We start from the raw sequence: 17,827 nt of genomic DNA, 5'->3' as shown, positions 1-17,827 counted from the left end.
ATGGGGAGATGGTTTTGTCTTTATCCAGTAGTCCAAGCAAAAACTGGTAACCACGAGTTGCAACTTAGCTAGCACCTGCAACCACAAAAAAAGTCAATGGCGCCGGAAGTTTTTCCAACGTTAACCTTTCAACACATAATTCGGTATTAGGGGTTCATTGGAAAAATATAGTTTTTTTTTTGTAATATAAATGAAGAAGAAAACAAGAAAAATCCCTGTGATTAAGTTACATTAATAAAGATGAAGAAGGAGTGTTCATATGATAAGATTAGCCTAGATAAGATAGAGTAGAGAGTTTTTTTTTTTTGAAATGAAAGTATAACTTTCAATCATTCAACTCAGTGAATAGATACAAAAGATGGGTTGGAAGATTGTCCTCCCAAATTACACAATCAGTGTAGTCTAAAACTAGCTTAGCAAGTGTGTGAGCAAAACCATTACAAGTTCTTGGTGAGTGCTGTATCTTGACATGCTTTAGCCTTTTCATCGTATCTTGAACCTCAGAAACAATCCAAAAAATCTCAGCTTTTGTGCTTTTTCTAGCTGAAACTAAATCTGTGACTTCCTTTGAATCTGTCTCAACAATCAAAGGTAGACACCCTGCACTTTCAGCTACTTCCAGCCCGAATCTTGTTGCTTCGGCTTCTGCATAATCCACTCTGTCAAGCCATTTTGATGGCTTTATGGCTGCTGTGATGAACTTGCCCTCTGAATTTCTAATTACAATGCCCAACCCCACTCTCTGATTTTCTAGCTTTATAGCAGCATCAACATTCACCTTGAACCAACCTGCAGGGGGGCACTTCCAATGCTTATGGGATACCAAATCTTGATTTGAAAATGCTTGTAATTGTGGCATTTGGATTCTTTTATAGGACTGAACTATTGCTTCAGCTCCAGCTACAGATAGTTGGAAATCTTCCTTTTTGTTCTGGAAAATAAAAAGATTTCTCGAGTGCCATATACTCCAACACACAGCAACTATCAGCTCCATTTCAGTCTTGCTTCTTCGATCAGCCAAAGCCAACAACAAGCTTAGGACATCCTTACACTTCAGGGCTTTCACTTCCTCTTCAAAGGTTGTAAGCTTCCAAATTTTTCGTGAGGCTTTACAGTCAAACAACGAGTGAAAGATAGAGTAGAGAGTTAGATAAAATGGATAAGATTAAAAAAGCCCCCTTCCATTTGGACTCATTTGGAGTTTTATAAAGGTTAAGACCCTCTTCCCTTAACGATAGCACTTAATCCCTGATTTTTTGAAGAGGGTAAGGAGAGTAATTTTAATTGAGTCCATTCTTAGTTTAACTGTCTCCTTGCTAAATCCTTCTCATCGGCTTGCATCTGGCAGTGATATATGGCGAGGCGAGCATAGTCAAGTTTCAAGTAAAGCGTGATTGAGGTCGCCTATTTGATCACCCAAATATTGTTTTTTTATTTTTCAGTAATTTTTTAATTGTGCAGGTTACTTTGTTTTCTAGTCTCTTACAGTTTGTATCTTGAACAAGTTTGCGTCTTTTTCTTTATTTTTTATTTTTTTTTGCTAAATCAGTAAAGTTTGCATTTTTATGGTTTATCATGAACTAACCTTGTATGAAACTTTTTCTTTTTGTTTAAAACATAACTTTTGTCACTTTACTCTTTTTTCTTTCACTTTTTATTTTTTCTTTTTTATGTGCAATATTTGTCTAAAGTTTTCTACCGCATTTATTTTATTTATACTGTAAAGATATTATACAAAATTTGCACCATGCTATTTTGATAAACTCGTCCTTGTTTATTTAAAAATGAAAGAAAGAAAGAAGGTAAATGAAAGAAAGAAAGAAGGTAAATGAAAATATTAATTAATGCTCTCATAGAATTTAAAAATGAACATTTTTATATTTTATATATTTTTTGTTTTGTGATTATTAATTGTCCCAATTTTGTATTTTTCCAATTAGTTTGTATTTCATAAATTTTCATTTTTTTATATTTTGTGCTGGACCAGTAAAGTTTGCTTCTTCTTTAGTTTATCACGAAGTAAGCTTATGTATGATTTTTCTTTTTTTTTTTTTTGCTAGAAAACATAAAGTTTGTAACTTTGTTCTACATTCTTTTACATTTTATTCTTTTTTAAGTTATTTGTGAAATACTTGTCTGAAGTCTTGTATCTTAATTAGAACTTTTTTTTTAAAGAAAAAAAATTGTATCATACTTTTGCTTTTTTTGAAAATGAAACAGAGAAAAACAGTAAATGAAAATATTAAAACAATCTTTGATCTTATTATATCGGATTTACGCTATAGCAAATTGAATGTTTAGAAAAGTACTCATGGAATATGTTTGGGAAAGGTGGGAGCTACAAAGACACGAAGCATAATCTCAAGTGTAGCTTTGAAGGAATCGGTGCTATAATCCTCCAAACAGAACTCTAAATCTTGTCGACCTGTGATAGGGATTTTATCTCATCCAGGTGATGCTGCTATGAATAGATTGAATCAAGCGGAAAATGAGTCCAATATTCCAGCTTCTTATGTTAAACTTGTTGAAATGGGTGGAGCATGAGTGATTTCTCTAATTTATAATGAACTAGAAATATTATTTTTAAGGTTAAAGAAATAACTTAGTAAATAATTAAGTGATTTTTTCATGAGTAGGTGGCCTGCTAAGTGACTTCCTAGCCTCCATGCACCTATGACAAAGTTTGACGTCAGTCTCAGTCGCTTTAGTTTTTAGCACTTACAATGACAAAAACCATCAATAATCTTATTTTGGTTTAAAAGAACTTGCCTGATAAGAAACTTTGCAACATGTTAGAGTCACTCAAACAACATCCCCTAACTGTAGAATTCATTTTGTTGCCCCACTCAAAAGCATTTTTCTACAAAATGATTGGTTATATATACTTCATTTTCAACATGTTTCTATTCAAATTATTTCAATATTGCATACATCATCAAATAACCAAAGCAGTAAAGCAAACCTTTGGATGCCACTGGAAGGCAGTAATTGGATAATTGTAAGCTTTGATAGTTGAGACAAGCACCTGATTATTAATCACAAAAATCAGAGTTCAAAGGGAGAATGATAGTATTATATTTATACAATTAAATCATTTATATGTTACATTTAGCATTATATGTTTAAATTGTGCACTTGTTGTCAAGAATTTGAAAAACTGAAAGAATACAATTCTGTTACACCTAGATAATTGTATCTTAGAGCATGAACATCTCGAGTTTTTTAAAGCTTCTATGTTTGATTTGTTTAAAGTCAACATCTTCAAATAATAGTCAAGTTCAGTTTAAGTTTCTTGCAATTGAAGCAAAAAAGTAAAAGGGTTCAATTCTCATTAGATTAATTAGATAAGTTTAGGAGAAGAAATAAATCAAGATAAGTTTTTGGTAATATGTGAACATGTAAGACAATGTTTAAGAATAAACGTTCACTTGTAAAAGTAGCAAGCAAAACAAATCTAACATGCTTAATATGTAAATTATTCTCATTTTTAACAAATAGTATTTATGATCCAAAATAAGGTTTTGAGTTAAAGATTTTGCATGAGTTACTTATAATATGACTAAAAACTCTACTATCTATACACCAAGATGGATCCTCTACTATTTCAGGAGAATGAAGAATTGAAGCTATAGAAATTTGATTAAGCTTTAGAGCACCATTCACCCCATTATAATAAGTAAATGCAGTTGTATTATTAGGATCAGGTGTATGAGCCAAAATGTATTGATGATGAAGAAAGAATACCAACAATAGGATCCTAATAGGTAATATGGCCTTGATAGCTATAATTTTTGAGAAACCACTATACTAACCATGAAAACCACTATACTGATCACCATTACGTATACCAAAGTTCTAAAAAGGCCTTTGTGCAAAGTTATTTGGCATGAATCGTCTACTATACTGACTAAATCCAAGCCTAAAACTTCCTCTTCCAAACTTTCTCTCAAGCACACAAACATAATTGTATCTACTTTTACACTTGTTTGCTCAATTTTTAGGTGTAAAACAAATTTGACATGTTATAGTTGATTTAAGATTCCTATGATTTCCTCTTTGATCTAAATTATTAGGTAAATTACTTCTAAAGCCTCCAGTACCTTGATAACCAAATCCAATAGATCCTCCTTTTAAATTTTGATTCTTTTGAACCATATTTGTAGTAAGATTGTGAAACTCTATCATAGGTGCATGGAGGCTAGGAAGTCACTTAGCAGGCCACCTACTTAAAGAAAAAATACTTAATTATTTACTAAGTTATTTCTTTAAACTTAGAAATAATATCAGGTTCATTATAAATTAGAAGAGTCACCATACTTTGCCCATTGAATAGAAACATGTTGAAAATGAAGTATATATAACCAATCATTTTGTAGAAAAATACTTTTGAGTGGGGCAACAAAATGAATTCTACAGTCAGAGGATGCTGTTTGAGTGACTCTAACATGTTGCAAAGTTTCTTATCAGGCAAGTTTTTTTAAACCAAAATAAGATTATTGATGGTTTTTGTCATTGTAAGTGCTAAAAACTAAAGCGATTGAGACTGACGTCAAACGCTGTCATAGGTGCATGGAGGCTAGGAAGTCACTTAGCAGGCCACCTACTTAAAGAAAAAATACTTAATTATTTACTAAGTTATTTCTTTAAACTTAGAAATAATATCAGGTTAATTATAAATTAGAAGAGTCACCGTACTCTGCTCATTTCAACAAGTTTAACATAAGAAGCTGGAGTGGTAGATTTTCGGCCTGATTCAATCTATTCATAGCACCATCACATTGGAGTTCTGTTCGGAGAGTACAATATCAGCTCCTTCAAAGTTGCCCTTGAGATTAGCCTTCAAGTCTTTCTAGCTCCCACCTTTCCCAAGCACATTCCATGCGTACTTTTCAAAGCATTCAGCTTGTTATAGTGTAAACCTTATATAATAAGATCAAAGATTGCATTAATATTTTCTTTTACTGTTTTTCTTTCTTTCATTTCTCAAAAAGCAAAAGATAGATATTATTAAAAAAAAGGCATGAAACAAAATGTTATCCTTTCAGAATAAATAATCCAACTAAGATACAAGACTTCAACCAAATATTGCAGAAATAAATAAAAAAATCAAATTGAAAGAATACAAAACAAAGTTACAAACTTCATGTTTTTGGCAAAAGAAAACATATCATGCATAAGCTCACTTTATGATAAACTAAAAAAAGAAGCAAACTTTACTGATCTAGCATAAAATAAAAAAAATAAAATACAAAAAATACAAAATTATCAAATACAAACTAATTGAAAAGATAAAAATTTGGACAGTTAATAATCACACAAAAATAAATAACTAAAAGCATTTGTTTTTAAACTGGTGAGAGAAAAAAAGATTGTATTAATATTTTCATTTACCTTCTTTCTTTCTTTCATTTTTCAATAAGCAAGGATGCGTATATTTAAATAGCAAGGTAGAAGTTTAAGATAATATCTTTACATTATAAAGAAAATAAATGAGGTAGAAAACTTCAGATAAATATTACAAGTGAAAAAAAAAGCAAACGAACAAAAATTATATTTTTTTAACAAAAAGTTTCATGCAAGTTTAGTTCATGCTAAACCATAAAAATGCATACTTTATTGATGTGGAAAAAAAAAGAGAGAATTTGTTCAAGATACAAGAGATTAGAAAACAAACCAATTTGTACAATTAGAAATAAAATAAATGAGGTAGAAAACTTCGGACAAATACTACACAAAAAAAAAATGTAAGGTTAGTTCATGACAAACCATAAAAACAAATAAAATATTAAAAACAAATATTAGAGATACGAATATTAAAAAAACAAATATTAAAAAAAAGAAGCAAACTTGTTTAGAGATACGAACTATAAAATATTAGAAAAAAACACATAAAAATGTAGGTCTTTGTTAGTTGACGAACCATCAAAGTTCTAATAGGCGTTGGTCATCATCATCTTTACACTGGGTAATTCTAATGTCATTGCAAACTTGTAAGGTGTGGGTTTTATATTTGTTGCAGAGAAAAGCAAAGAATGTAAGAAAATGTAGATTTTATATGTGAAGATATGTGTATATGGACTTAAATGAAGAAACTGGAAAAGTAGAGAGCTGTTGTGCAGATTGACTTCAGTTGATGGGGTCTATTTGATATCTTCCGCTGACGTGGCATGAATTCGTTATAATCTGTTATAACGAAGCCCAGCACACTGATATAAAACAGAGGCTGACGAATGGTGCCACATACAGAGCCAATATCATCTTCATTTGTTCATCATTTTGCATAGAATCTGTTTTATTGTGATCTGTGCATAATCTTCTGTAAATCACTTGTGATTGGGTTAGTTCTTGATCAATAATAATGAGTAAATTTTCTAAGTTTGCTGGTCTGTGTCTTTGTTTTGTTTTCTGGTTTAGCTCCTTTGTTCTGGTTTTTCTTGATTCGATTGTGTTTTTGGTATTTCTACTCACCAAGATTCGTGAGTCTTGATATGGTTTAGGCTTAAAACCTTAACATTATATAATAAAGAAAAACAAAGGATAAGTAAGGTTCTGGTTTTGTTGTTGTAAAGAAAAAGATAGTAAAGAGGGAACTGGCTACTCCTACACATACTTACATTGCAAGGTGGTCATTACCTTTTTGTTTTTTTACAACATTAGGAAAAAAAATTTGAGTTGTCTTTTTACCATTAACAAATCATAAAAAGTATATGCCGGTGATTTTGTTAAATTATATAACCATTATATATGAATAAAAATATGAAGTCTATAAGTACTGATTATCTAAAATTTATTAAATAAACATAAATTGTTCTATTGTATTCCTACTCTAATATTATGATATATCTATCTCATTCTAATATTTTCATGAGATATTTCACATTTATGGGAGAGACTATCTATCCTACCCAATTGCGAGGGGAATAAAGGCCTAGCTTAGAGTTGGAGCTAGAACCTATGGTACCCTAAATTTGAGGGTACAATATGTAGAATGATTGAATGTGTTGACTTAGTTTTTATACCATAATCTTAATTAGAATTGGATGAATGATAACTCATTTCAAAGCTTTTGACAATATGAATTAAACTTTGGCGAAATTCTATCAATTAGGGATTAAAATTTCATATTTGAGTAATTTTTCTATTTTTGAAAGTTTTTGATCGGTAGATGTAAGTGGAAGTCCTTTGACTATTAGTGAGTTTTAAAATCTAATCAAATATTGATTAATATGGGTAGATGTGAAGGGACGTCTCTCAAATACTAATGAGAATCAAATCTAGTCAGTACTTCATAAGATTAATGTGGGTAGATGTGAATGAAGTAGACGTGACGTCCCTCAAATATTAATCTTGGGTAGAGTAGACATCATAAGATTAACATGGATAGATAGGAGTAAACGTCTCTTGAATATTAGTCGTGAGTGGAGTAGACGTCATAAGATTAATGTCGGTAGACGTGGACATCCCTTAAATATTAGTAAGAGTAAAAATCTTTTAGAATATCAGTGAGGGTTAAAATTTGTACAATGCTTTATAATATTAATGTGTGTAAATATGAGTGAAAGAGATATCTCTAGAATATTAGTGAGTGTTAAAATCTAGGTAGTGCTTGATAAGATTAATGTGGATAGATGTGAGTAAGTAGACATTTTGAGTAGAGTAGATATCCTAAGATTAACATGGATAGATTTGAGTGAACATCCCTCGAATAATGGATAGATTTGAGTGAACATCCCTCGAATATTAGTGAAGGTTAAAATTTAGGCAGTACTTCATAAGATTAATATAAACAAGTCTTAGTAGATCATGTAAACTAGTCCCAGTAGATGTCCCTTGAATCATGTACGTTATGTAATAGTTTAATTGTAAAAATAGTAGTAATTTGATGCAATACCAATAATTGTGTGTTATATATATGCTATGATGATTTGCAAAATTATTTTCGTCATTTCTCCAAGATAAGTTTAAAAGGTGCAGTATAGATTTTATTGCAATAAGGCAGCACTTTAGAATGTATAAAGTGATATGACTACAAATATATTTTCAATGGGAAGCTTTAGCTTTGGTTTACACCAAATATCTCTATAAGTAAAAATATATATTTGTTCATATTGCTTTGTGGTCTATGCATATCCTCTCTCTTCAATGCTGATGAAAATGACATGACTTCTAAGTTTTTTTCAATGTATTTGAAAAGACCCTTGGTCTTATACCAATTGTTTGCAAATGTTTATATACGTTTGTTTATATTACTCTTTAGTCTATGCTTATTTGTTTTTTCTTACTACTATCAGACAATCTAATAGCCTACTTATCTAAAATTAGAAGATCAATAAGATGATAGTTTTTGTTTGCGTATGAATATAAACAAATTGATTATCTTTTTAATATATATGTGTGATGCCTTATTGAAGAAGAAAAAATCAGAAGAGATATACAATCATATATAAATAACGAAAATCAAAAGAGATATACAATCCTATATAAATAATGAAAATTAAGGCAAGTGAAATTGGTTAAATTCCAACTGCCTTCTTGAGTGGTCATTTTACTGACTAAGGTGGCTCATCTTCCACTACAACAAAAAAAGATATATGGTAGCATCCAAAAAATGCTATCAAAGGTGATTGGTAGCATTTTAGGCAATGATAAGTTTGCCCATGTAACTAAAAGTTTTACCATTTAGTAGCATCTATTGAATGCTAACAATTTGAATATATAGCATTTAAAAATGGCTACTGAATATTATTTTGTAGCTTCATGCAAATGCTATCATCGTACAATTTGTGGCATTTATGAAATGCTACTAAATTTTATATATAACCTTAAAAAAATGCTACAAGAGCCATTTCGCAATGATACCACTTGCCTTCTATAGCACTCTGATAATGCAATTTTAATAATAATTACAACATTTTGGTAATGCTATGATTAGTAAAAAATTAAATAAAATATATGTAATGTAGCCGTTAGTAAATGCTATGAATAATTTTAAATCTTTCGATTGTAGCATTTGAAAAACGCTATGAATATTAGCAAATAAACGTTTTTTTGTTCAATGTTATCAGTTTATATTGATAAATTCGCATTGAATTGTTAATTCACTAAATATAACTTTAAATATCAAATGCTGAACAATTTGACATCTATCATTCTTGAAGAGAAGAAAATATTCACCATATATTTAATCGCAATAACTATGTATAAGCATTCAAAGTCACATGATCATATACCTTCAAGTACACAAAAAGATTTAAACAAAAAATTATGTCCATGTCATACTTGCATTACCCCCCTTCCCCTTGAATTAAACCAAATAAAGATGCTATTACATCCACAACTTACCTTCTACTCTTTACAAAATATATTTGATCTTTGCAACCTACATCATGAATTGAACACAAAAACATAGTTACATCTTGACATTAAAAAAATAAATAATAAAGCTTTAAAAAATGACAAGTAAAATAATGACCTTTAATAAATACAAATAAAAATATCAATATTGAAAATCTAAAGTAATGAATATCTATATTTGCATCAAAAGAGGTAAAGATTTATTTTCATTTATCAGGAGATAAAACAATAACATAATGATAAGAAATAAAAACCAAAGCAATAAGAAGAATACAAGAAAAACATAAATCACAACCCACCAAGATCAACATTTCCAACACACATGGCCATGGTGAAGCCTTGGCATATGACTCCTCGTGAAAATGAATAAAACAATTATTTCTCAAAATAATTGCTCAAATTAAATTAATGAAAAAAAATCTAAAAAGCCAAGCTTCACTTAACCAAAATAATAATAATAATAATAATAATAATAATAACGACAACAACAAAAACCTTCTCAAAGTAGCAAAATGCAAAATTACTTTCCTGTAGTTGAAAACCAGATCAAATTTGCGATCACTATTAAAATATATAAAGTCATTGTAAAAAGGAAAATGATTTGAAAAAAATTAACCAAATAGATGAATTGGAAAAGCTAGTTGGCAAGAAACATGACAACTCTATTAGCAAGCCATGCAATTGTACTCCCATCAGATTTTTCAATTGTAGACATATAAGGCATTGCTAGATCCATGCAAACTCTTATGGTATTAGAACTAAGAGGAATGTGATGAACAAGTGCATTTAGATCACTTGATAACCAACACCCTTCAGCCACAACTACATGAGTCTTTAAATCAAGCATTTTACACTTAGTAACTCTTGGGAATACCTTCACACTATTCAATTGCAATACAAGGACAATTTAAAAATAAGAACAAATTATCATTAGTGATAATCCTTCAATATTTTATTTTTCATGCTTTAATTAAATTTAAAATGTAAATAGTATTCGTACCATTAGAGAAGTCAAGGGTATTTTTGGAGGATTCTCACATGCTTGGCTTTCAAGAAAATGACTTTAAAATGAAAAATAAAAATTCAATAACTAGATATTGTAACAATTATATAAAAGTGAATAAACTATAATGCATACTTGCCCCTTTTTTTGTAACCCTTCAACTAGATTTCGCATATCGGACAATTCTTTCTCCATTTCATCATGTTATTTTTTCATTTGAGCTTTTTTTTTTTAATTTCCTCATGTTCCTATGTCAACATAGCTACTATGCTATCATCTCATGATAGTATGGCCAACTTTACAATAATGACTTCTTTGCCAATAGCTCTTAGATAAGAATTGTCAGGCCAAAGTACTCGTAAGAGAATATCATCTCTCAAATTAGTTGAAGGATGTCATGATAAATCTTTCTGAAATTCTTTTAATTTATCATAGTCTTCAAGAAAAAGATGATAGAAACAAGCATAAAAATTGAATGAGTGGATGTTCTTACAATAGTCTTTACAGCATGAGCGTTAATGGGTTGACATCTCTTTTTTTGTATGTGCTTCCATCCATACATCGACTCTAAGCCTTTCAGTTTTTCCATGATTTTTTTAATAAAATAGAAAATAATTTAACAAATGATTGTTTAGCTAAATTTTTATTATGGAAATATATATTTATTTTATCATATCTTTTGTCGTTCTAACAACTCCTCTATCTCCTGTTGTTTGTGGGATTTGTTTATGGATGATCTTTCTAAATATTTCACATCTTTCCTGCATAATTAAATATGCTTTGTTCAGTTACATAGATACAGCTACAATTACATATTCTAATATAGTAATACACTTAGCTTAAAATTTTCACTGTTTTTTTCTTTCACAAAACTTTTCCACTCATTTATTGATAAGATATTATTAGGACTTAACTTCATTCTTTCTTGCTCATTTTTTCCAAGTTACACAAACAAATATATAAAACACAAAAAAAATATGAGTTAGTTTAAGAACACTACCCATGAAATTTGTAATGCAAAAATTTTAATAATTGTTAAAGAGATGTTGGCCCCTAAACAAGTTTTGAAAAATGTTAAAATGAAATAAACAATGCTAAAAAATTGTATTAATTGTACCTTTGTTCTTTGACTTTAAGTTTCTTTACTAAACTTGCTTCAGTGTTGATATACACACTGCTATTAGTCTATTGAGTAGAAGCTAATAATTCCTCCATCAAATGCTAACACTATACCAAGCAAACAATAACTTTGAGATTCTACAATAAAAATTGTGTTAATACTAACAATTACAAAATATATCAAAACCCAAGATCAATTTGACCGGAAGGGAAAGAAATCATAAGCACCTAAGGTATAATAATAGCTGATAAGCTAAAAAAAATACAGATAGATGCAACTAATAGCAAATATTGCTAGAATGCTAAGGATTGAGAGATTCAAAAAAATAAATTATAAAACTATCAATAATCCACAAATAATTAAGAAGATAACACAATTTTTCCTTTTAAATATTGAATCATCAAACCCAAATATAAATAGTAAATAAATCATTTTAATCATTAATCGCTCATATGGATGGAAGAAAGAGCATCCAAATTGGGGGTATATATTTGTTTCAGCCAGTGGTATGGTAGCGAAATTGAAGTTGCATGGGTGAGAATCCTTACCAAATCAATCAGATCACTTCTAAATTACCGAATAACCAGCCTAATCTTTCTCAAGTCAGCGAATATATGTGAATGGCCAGGGAATTGTCGTCCCTTTTTTTTTTCTTTTTGAGATTTAGTTCGAATTAGAGTTGGAGAGTACATAGTAGTTAAAGAAACTGGGTTGAGAAATGAGTGATAGGGTGTTTGCGGATCAGATTTTATAAATTGGCTATCACTACATATCTAATCCACAATTTTGCGCATTATAAATTTTTAATTCAATCTAATTTACATATTAGTGAAATTCAATCTAAATCTACCCTTACGTCTATAGATCGGATGCGGATTTGACCCAATCCATATCCAATTCACCATTTTGCAGATTGGTTTGCTAGCTAAAAATTTTTAATTTTGTCATATCCATGAACTAACTAAATAAAAATATTAATATAAAATGATTTTCCTACCAATCAAATTCAAGATTAAATAGGATTTAAATAAATAAATTACTTAAATAATGGTAGAAAAGACATTCAAAGTTTCAAAATATAACACGCCAAAAAGAAAAAAAATCTCATATGTTTAGAACAGTACACAAAAATTAACTGCTTAGAAAGCCATACTTTTATTTAATTATTTTTATTTTATATAATTATCAGATAAAATATAATTTGGTGTTAATGTGACTATATTCTGACTTATTTATTTATTAGTAAGTACTAATGCCATATTTACAAGTTTAATTTTTTATTAAATAATTTTTTTTTGTGGATTTACTTCTGTAAATTTATATCCAATCCACCGATTGCGGATTCTTAAATTTTCATTCCAATTCAATCCACCAATCCACGAATCGGATTTTTATGGAGAAGATTTTTATGAATTAGACAAATTGAACAGATCGGATTGGATTCTAAACACCCCTAGAGAATAAGAATCGAGAATAGACAATAGAGGAGAATTCTCTAGAAAGCTATAGCGAGAAGTGAAATAAAATGCGCACCTTCTGTTTTTTTTTTTTTTTTACCTTTTCTTTTCTTTTCTTTTAAGGTACCACCTTCTTCTTAAATTACCCCGCTTTGTAGGTAATCGTCTTCTACTAAAACTATCCATTTTGTATATCTTTATTTTAATTTTTACTTCATTTTTTACATTTTAAAAATGTTTTTATCTTTTCATTATTTTATAATATTTTTAAAATGCTACCACATTTTCTCACAAAAAAACAATGCTATTATACTGCTATCTTGTAGCATTTTTAAAATATTATATTTATTAATTAATATTCTATAATGTAATTTTATAATGCTACCAATAGACATTGATTGTCTGACATTTCAATCCTTTTATCTTGTAGCATTTTTCAAATGCTAATTTATTTTATCAATCAAAATGCTTCTAATAGAATGCTATCAATGCTATTTTAAAATATTATTATGTTTATTACTATTCTGTTACATTTTTCAAATGCTATTTTATGTAATCTTATATTGTAGCATTTCCTAAATGCTATATAATTCAATATTATATGTAGCATATACAAAAATGCTACTAGTAATTATCGAATGTCATTAAAAATGAAATGTAATGGCTGTCATATTACAAAGGTAGCATCATTTTATAAAACGTTATAATAAATTGATATTTGGTAGCATTTATAAAATAAATGCTACTAAAGGCCACAATTGTTGTAGTGTTCTCTAAAAATACGAGGTATATAATTGATGTATATAAGTAAAATGTTGGATCAAATGTTGCCAATGGCATCTTACCACCCTATATTTATAAATAAGTGCTTATATCCCAGAATATATGTATACAAGACCAACCATCTATTATAAATATACCTTTATTATAAAATCTTATCATATATGCATTCAATTTAAATTAAATAATCTTAAAACTTTTAAAAAATATATAAAAAAATCCTGTCAACTATAAAAGGCATTTATTATATATCTTTTTTTAATGTGTAAATAGTAATTCCTCCCTTACGCTAAAAAAAAAAAAACAAAAGTCAAAAACAAAATTTTTGTTTTTGTTTGTAAACAACTTCAAATATATATATATATATATATATAGATACCTTCTTTGCTCGATTCTTGTTTTTTTTTTTTTTTTTTTGGGCAAAATTTTATTGTACCTTAATTGAACCAGAACTATTTATAGAAAAGATGAAAAATAGACTGGTCAGTTAGCTTCTGACTTGTGACAATTGCAATAAACCACGCATTGGTCAAGTCATCAAGCAAACCAAAACCTAAGATAACTTTACTGAAAATTTGGAGTAAAATCAAAAGGGAAACTAAAGATTATGAAGAACTTTTTTATGATGCGGAAGCCGCGGGGTTGAGTAGCTTTCAAAATTACGGTGACTTCAATGTGTGGAGAATATAAATGTGTCAGTAAAGTAACTAATAAAAGCAAAGAGATATAGCAGAATAACTGAGCTGGCTTGGATTTAAACGCAAAAATTGGAAGATAATTTTAGTAAGAAATGGGAAGAGTTAAAACAAATAGAAAAACATATGGAAATGTACAAAGATTGTGAGCGACTCTCAAAATCCAATATTCCAATGCATCCCAGGACACACTTTCTCATGAACTTACTTGTAAATGCTCTTTAACTCAAAATTTGGGATGCTTTATTCTGTCGAAAGAAGCTCTATTTATAGCCTTTGCTTAGGGCTTCAGCAATTACCATATAAAATCCACTGAAATGGCCGCCATTTCGTCGTGTAAATCTTGACAGAAGGAACACATGCCATATTTGACATCACGTGGAAATCGCTAGCTACTTCAACTTCATGCATTAAAACCATGCACTCTTTGTCAAAGTAATTGAGCATGCACCAAAAATGCATGCACTTGTTTCCCACCAGCTATATAGAAGACGTCAATATTTCAACATGTTGAACACCCATAAATGAATTTAAAATGATTGCAGGGATTTATTTCAAAGAATGGCTCAATGCTTCCGTCTTCCAAATTATAAATTCATACATTTTTACCTTCTCTTCAATGTGTTTCTTGTGAATGTCATCCAAGACCAAGTACCAAAAACAGTCCACAAGATCGTTGGTGAAATATATATACGTAACTAGGTTTACAGTTGAATATATTTTATGCATCAATTACTAGACAAAGAGAGATCGGTTTACCCAAACTCTTGATCATATATTGTCCATGCATTACTACTTTTGTCGACCTCAAAAACATGAAATCCCAAAATTCAATAAGTGGTCTCTACGCTAACTTCTTCTTTATTATCGGGCAGTAATTGCACTCCTCTTCGTGAAACCACAAATAGTGCCCCATCATCATCATCTGATTCTACCATATACCAAATCTTCCACAATTCCTTGAAAATATTTGACGTGAAGTATGCATTAATAGCATAAAACTGATTCTGGTAGTAGCTGGTATAAACAAAACATTGTGTTAAGTAAAATGACTCAAAATGAGTTCTATTGTACAGAGAATAAAAATAAGAACAATACCGTTACATCACAAGAAATGCGATGTAACGGTAACCCAGCATATATAATTTTATTCCTCATAACATTCTCTATTTATGCAAGGATATTGTACGCACTAGGTTTACAGCTGTGATATCAGAAGATCTATTGCTAAGATTGCTTGTTAAATACAGACATATGGATAAAGAAACGTTATGTACTTTTGGCTCTATTCTCTGCATAATCTGCATTATTCATCTTGTCTCTTCATCTACAGCCGTTTGATGTGAACTAGCTTCTGGATCATTCATTCCATTTTTCCTTTTTCACCAGGCTTCTGTGATCTGTCAATAGCAAGCTCAACCCATAAACTCAAACACCTTAAGTTTAATTAACTTGTTATTAGATGTGATAAACTTTCCCAAAATTTGATCACCTGACGGATATATCACGGGCCAAATTCGCATCCCTTCCGAAAATAAGCATAACTTGCAATTGCTATGATTTAATGACGATTAATTAGTCACTACATTAATTCAACTGCCAAAATCGGACACCCAATTTCATTAGTAATCCTGAAATAATATGAAATTTTACTTAACGTTCGTGCGATTTTGATAAATAGAATAACGACCATGGCTATGACCATGTGGCACAATTCTGAGGATTGCTTGGGACACAAGTTTCTAACTAAAGCGAAACGTTTTACAGTATACTAAAGTGGTCATATGACAATGTAACATAATTCGCAAAAGAACGAGAAAATTTCTCATAGGTAGTCATGTCTTTAGAACTATTATTATATGATTTCTTACCACCGACAAGGCTCCTTATAATAGAAATGTTGATGCCCTTATTAAAGCCACAATATTCTCGCAAAAATGGACTTGTTTAATGCTAGCTCAAACTTGCAAAATCTACTACTGTTACTGCTCGTTTTAAGTTGGCTAGTAAGAAAATTGGTCAGCAACTTAATTACTGTGAGTAGATGTTGTTATTGAGACTTTTTTTTTTTTAATTGTTGTTGGTTTTGGTGACCTTGGTCCATGCATATTTTATTTATTTATATAGAGGAACAATAATGTATTAAAAAGCAATTTAAAATTTGGAATTAAAAAAACTGAGGCTCGGGGGTTCTGATTGTTTCTTGAAAAAGTGAACAGTTTTGTGAAATCCAAAGTTACTGATGGCTGTATGATTATAAAGATAAATATTAAATCTATACATATTGTTATGATCGTATAATCATTGTCAGTGATTCTAAGGTGGAGTAACTGCAATATAATCAGACATATATATATAGGGTAAAATAAAGTGAGTTCTCTATTTTACCCTTATATTAATATTAATTTTCTATTTTGATGTTTAATAAAATTAAATTAAAAAATATAACCCTAATTCGCATTTCTTGTTCCATTTTGCATCCCACAAACTCAAATTCAACACCTACATCTTAACATTGTTCAGCATCTCTATTATCAGAACTGTTGGCAACTGTCACCCGTGATATAGAGATATGGTGACGGTGTTTGAATCTAATTACCTTTTGCCAACGAGCTGCAGGCGAGTGACAGCGACCTTCATTGCTACAAGTGACGGTGTTTGAAAAGTATGGCCTTTCTCATCTCTTTCATCTGTTTTAGTTTTGTTACTTTGATTGTTTTTGATGATATTGCTGACTTGAAGAGGGCTATTGAGTTATTCAATTCGTACCAGCATTTACTTTACAATATTAGAAACTAAAAATCTTTGTTTTTTTTTTTTTTTAATCATGGATTAATTTTTAACAAAATAATTAAAAGTACATAGACGCTCTTCCATCCACCTTTATATTTCAGTTATCACAATTCACAAGACATCACCATTGAATATAAGAATAATAATAAAAGTAACTACATCAGTAACTAGTTTCCAGAGACAAACCTAAAAAGTCTAGTTCAAATTTTATCAATTACATTTTTACGTTTCAGAGCTTTGAAATTTTAATTCATCTATATATTTTTTTGTTTGTTTCAAATTCCTTTGTGAAAATGATTTGTTGTTGTTGATGGTCTCTTAGTTATTGCATTCGCATGCAGTGCCAGTAAAAAGAAAGAGAGCCGAGGTAGTAATAAAAGTTAAAGGTAAAAATAAAAAAAGATTTCATGCCAACATGAAGATATTATTGCACAAAAAAAAAAATTCCAAATCATTACAATCAAAATGGATGATTTTATGTCATTTGTGAAAGATATCTGTAAAAGAAAGAGGTTAAAGTAGAGAAATGTGGATTTGATTTTATTTAAGGATAATTTTTTTTTTAGTTGTATGAGAAAAAGTAAATTAGGTTCTTAAATATTTAATAATATTTTTCTAAAAAGAA

At 29.6% G+C, this 17,827-nt stretch overlaps 1 protein-coding gene across 1 annotated transcript; it reads right to left on the bottom strand.

Moving 5' to 3' along the window:
• Nucleotides 1–325: 325 nt before the first annotated feature.
• Nucleotides 326–994, bottom strand: LOC107175573 (uncharacterized). The gene has a single exon (XM_015527110.2). The coding sequence runs from the start codon at nucleotides 992–994 to the stop codon at nucleotides 326–328; it is 669 nt and encodes a 222-aa protein (XP_015382596.2).
• Nucleotides 995–17,827: the final 16,833 nt, after the last annotated feature.

This window comes from Citrus sinensis, chromosome 9 (genome assembly GCF_022201045.2).
Source record: "Citrus sinensis cultivar Valencia sweet orange chromosome 9, DVS_A1.0, whole genome shotgun sequence".
Classification (NCBI taxonomy): domain Eukaryota; kingdom Viridiplantae; phylum Streptophyta; class Magnoliopsida; order Sapindales; family Rutaceae; genus Citrus; species Citrus sinensis.
The sequence above is the reverse complement of the archived record's forward strand: the minus strand, read 5'-3'. Positions and strand labels throughout refer to the sequence as shown.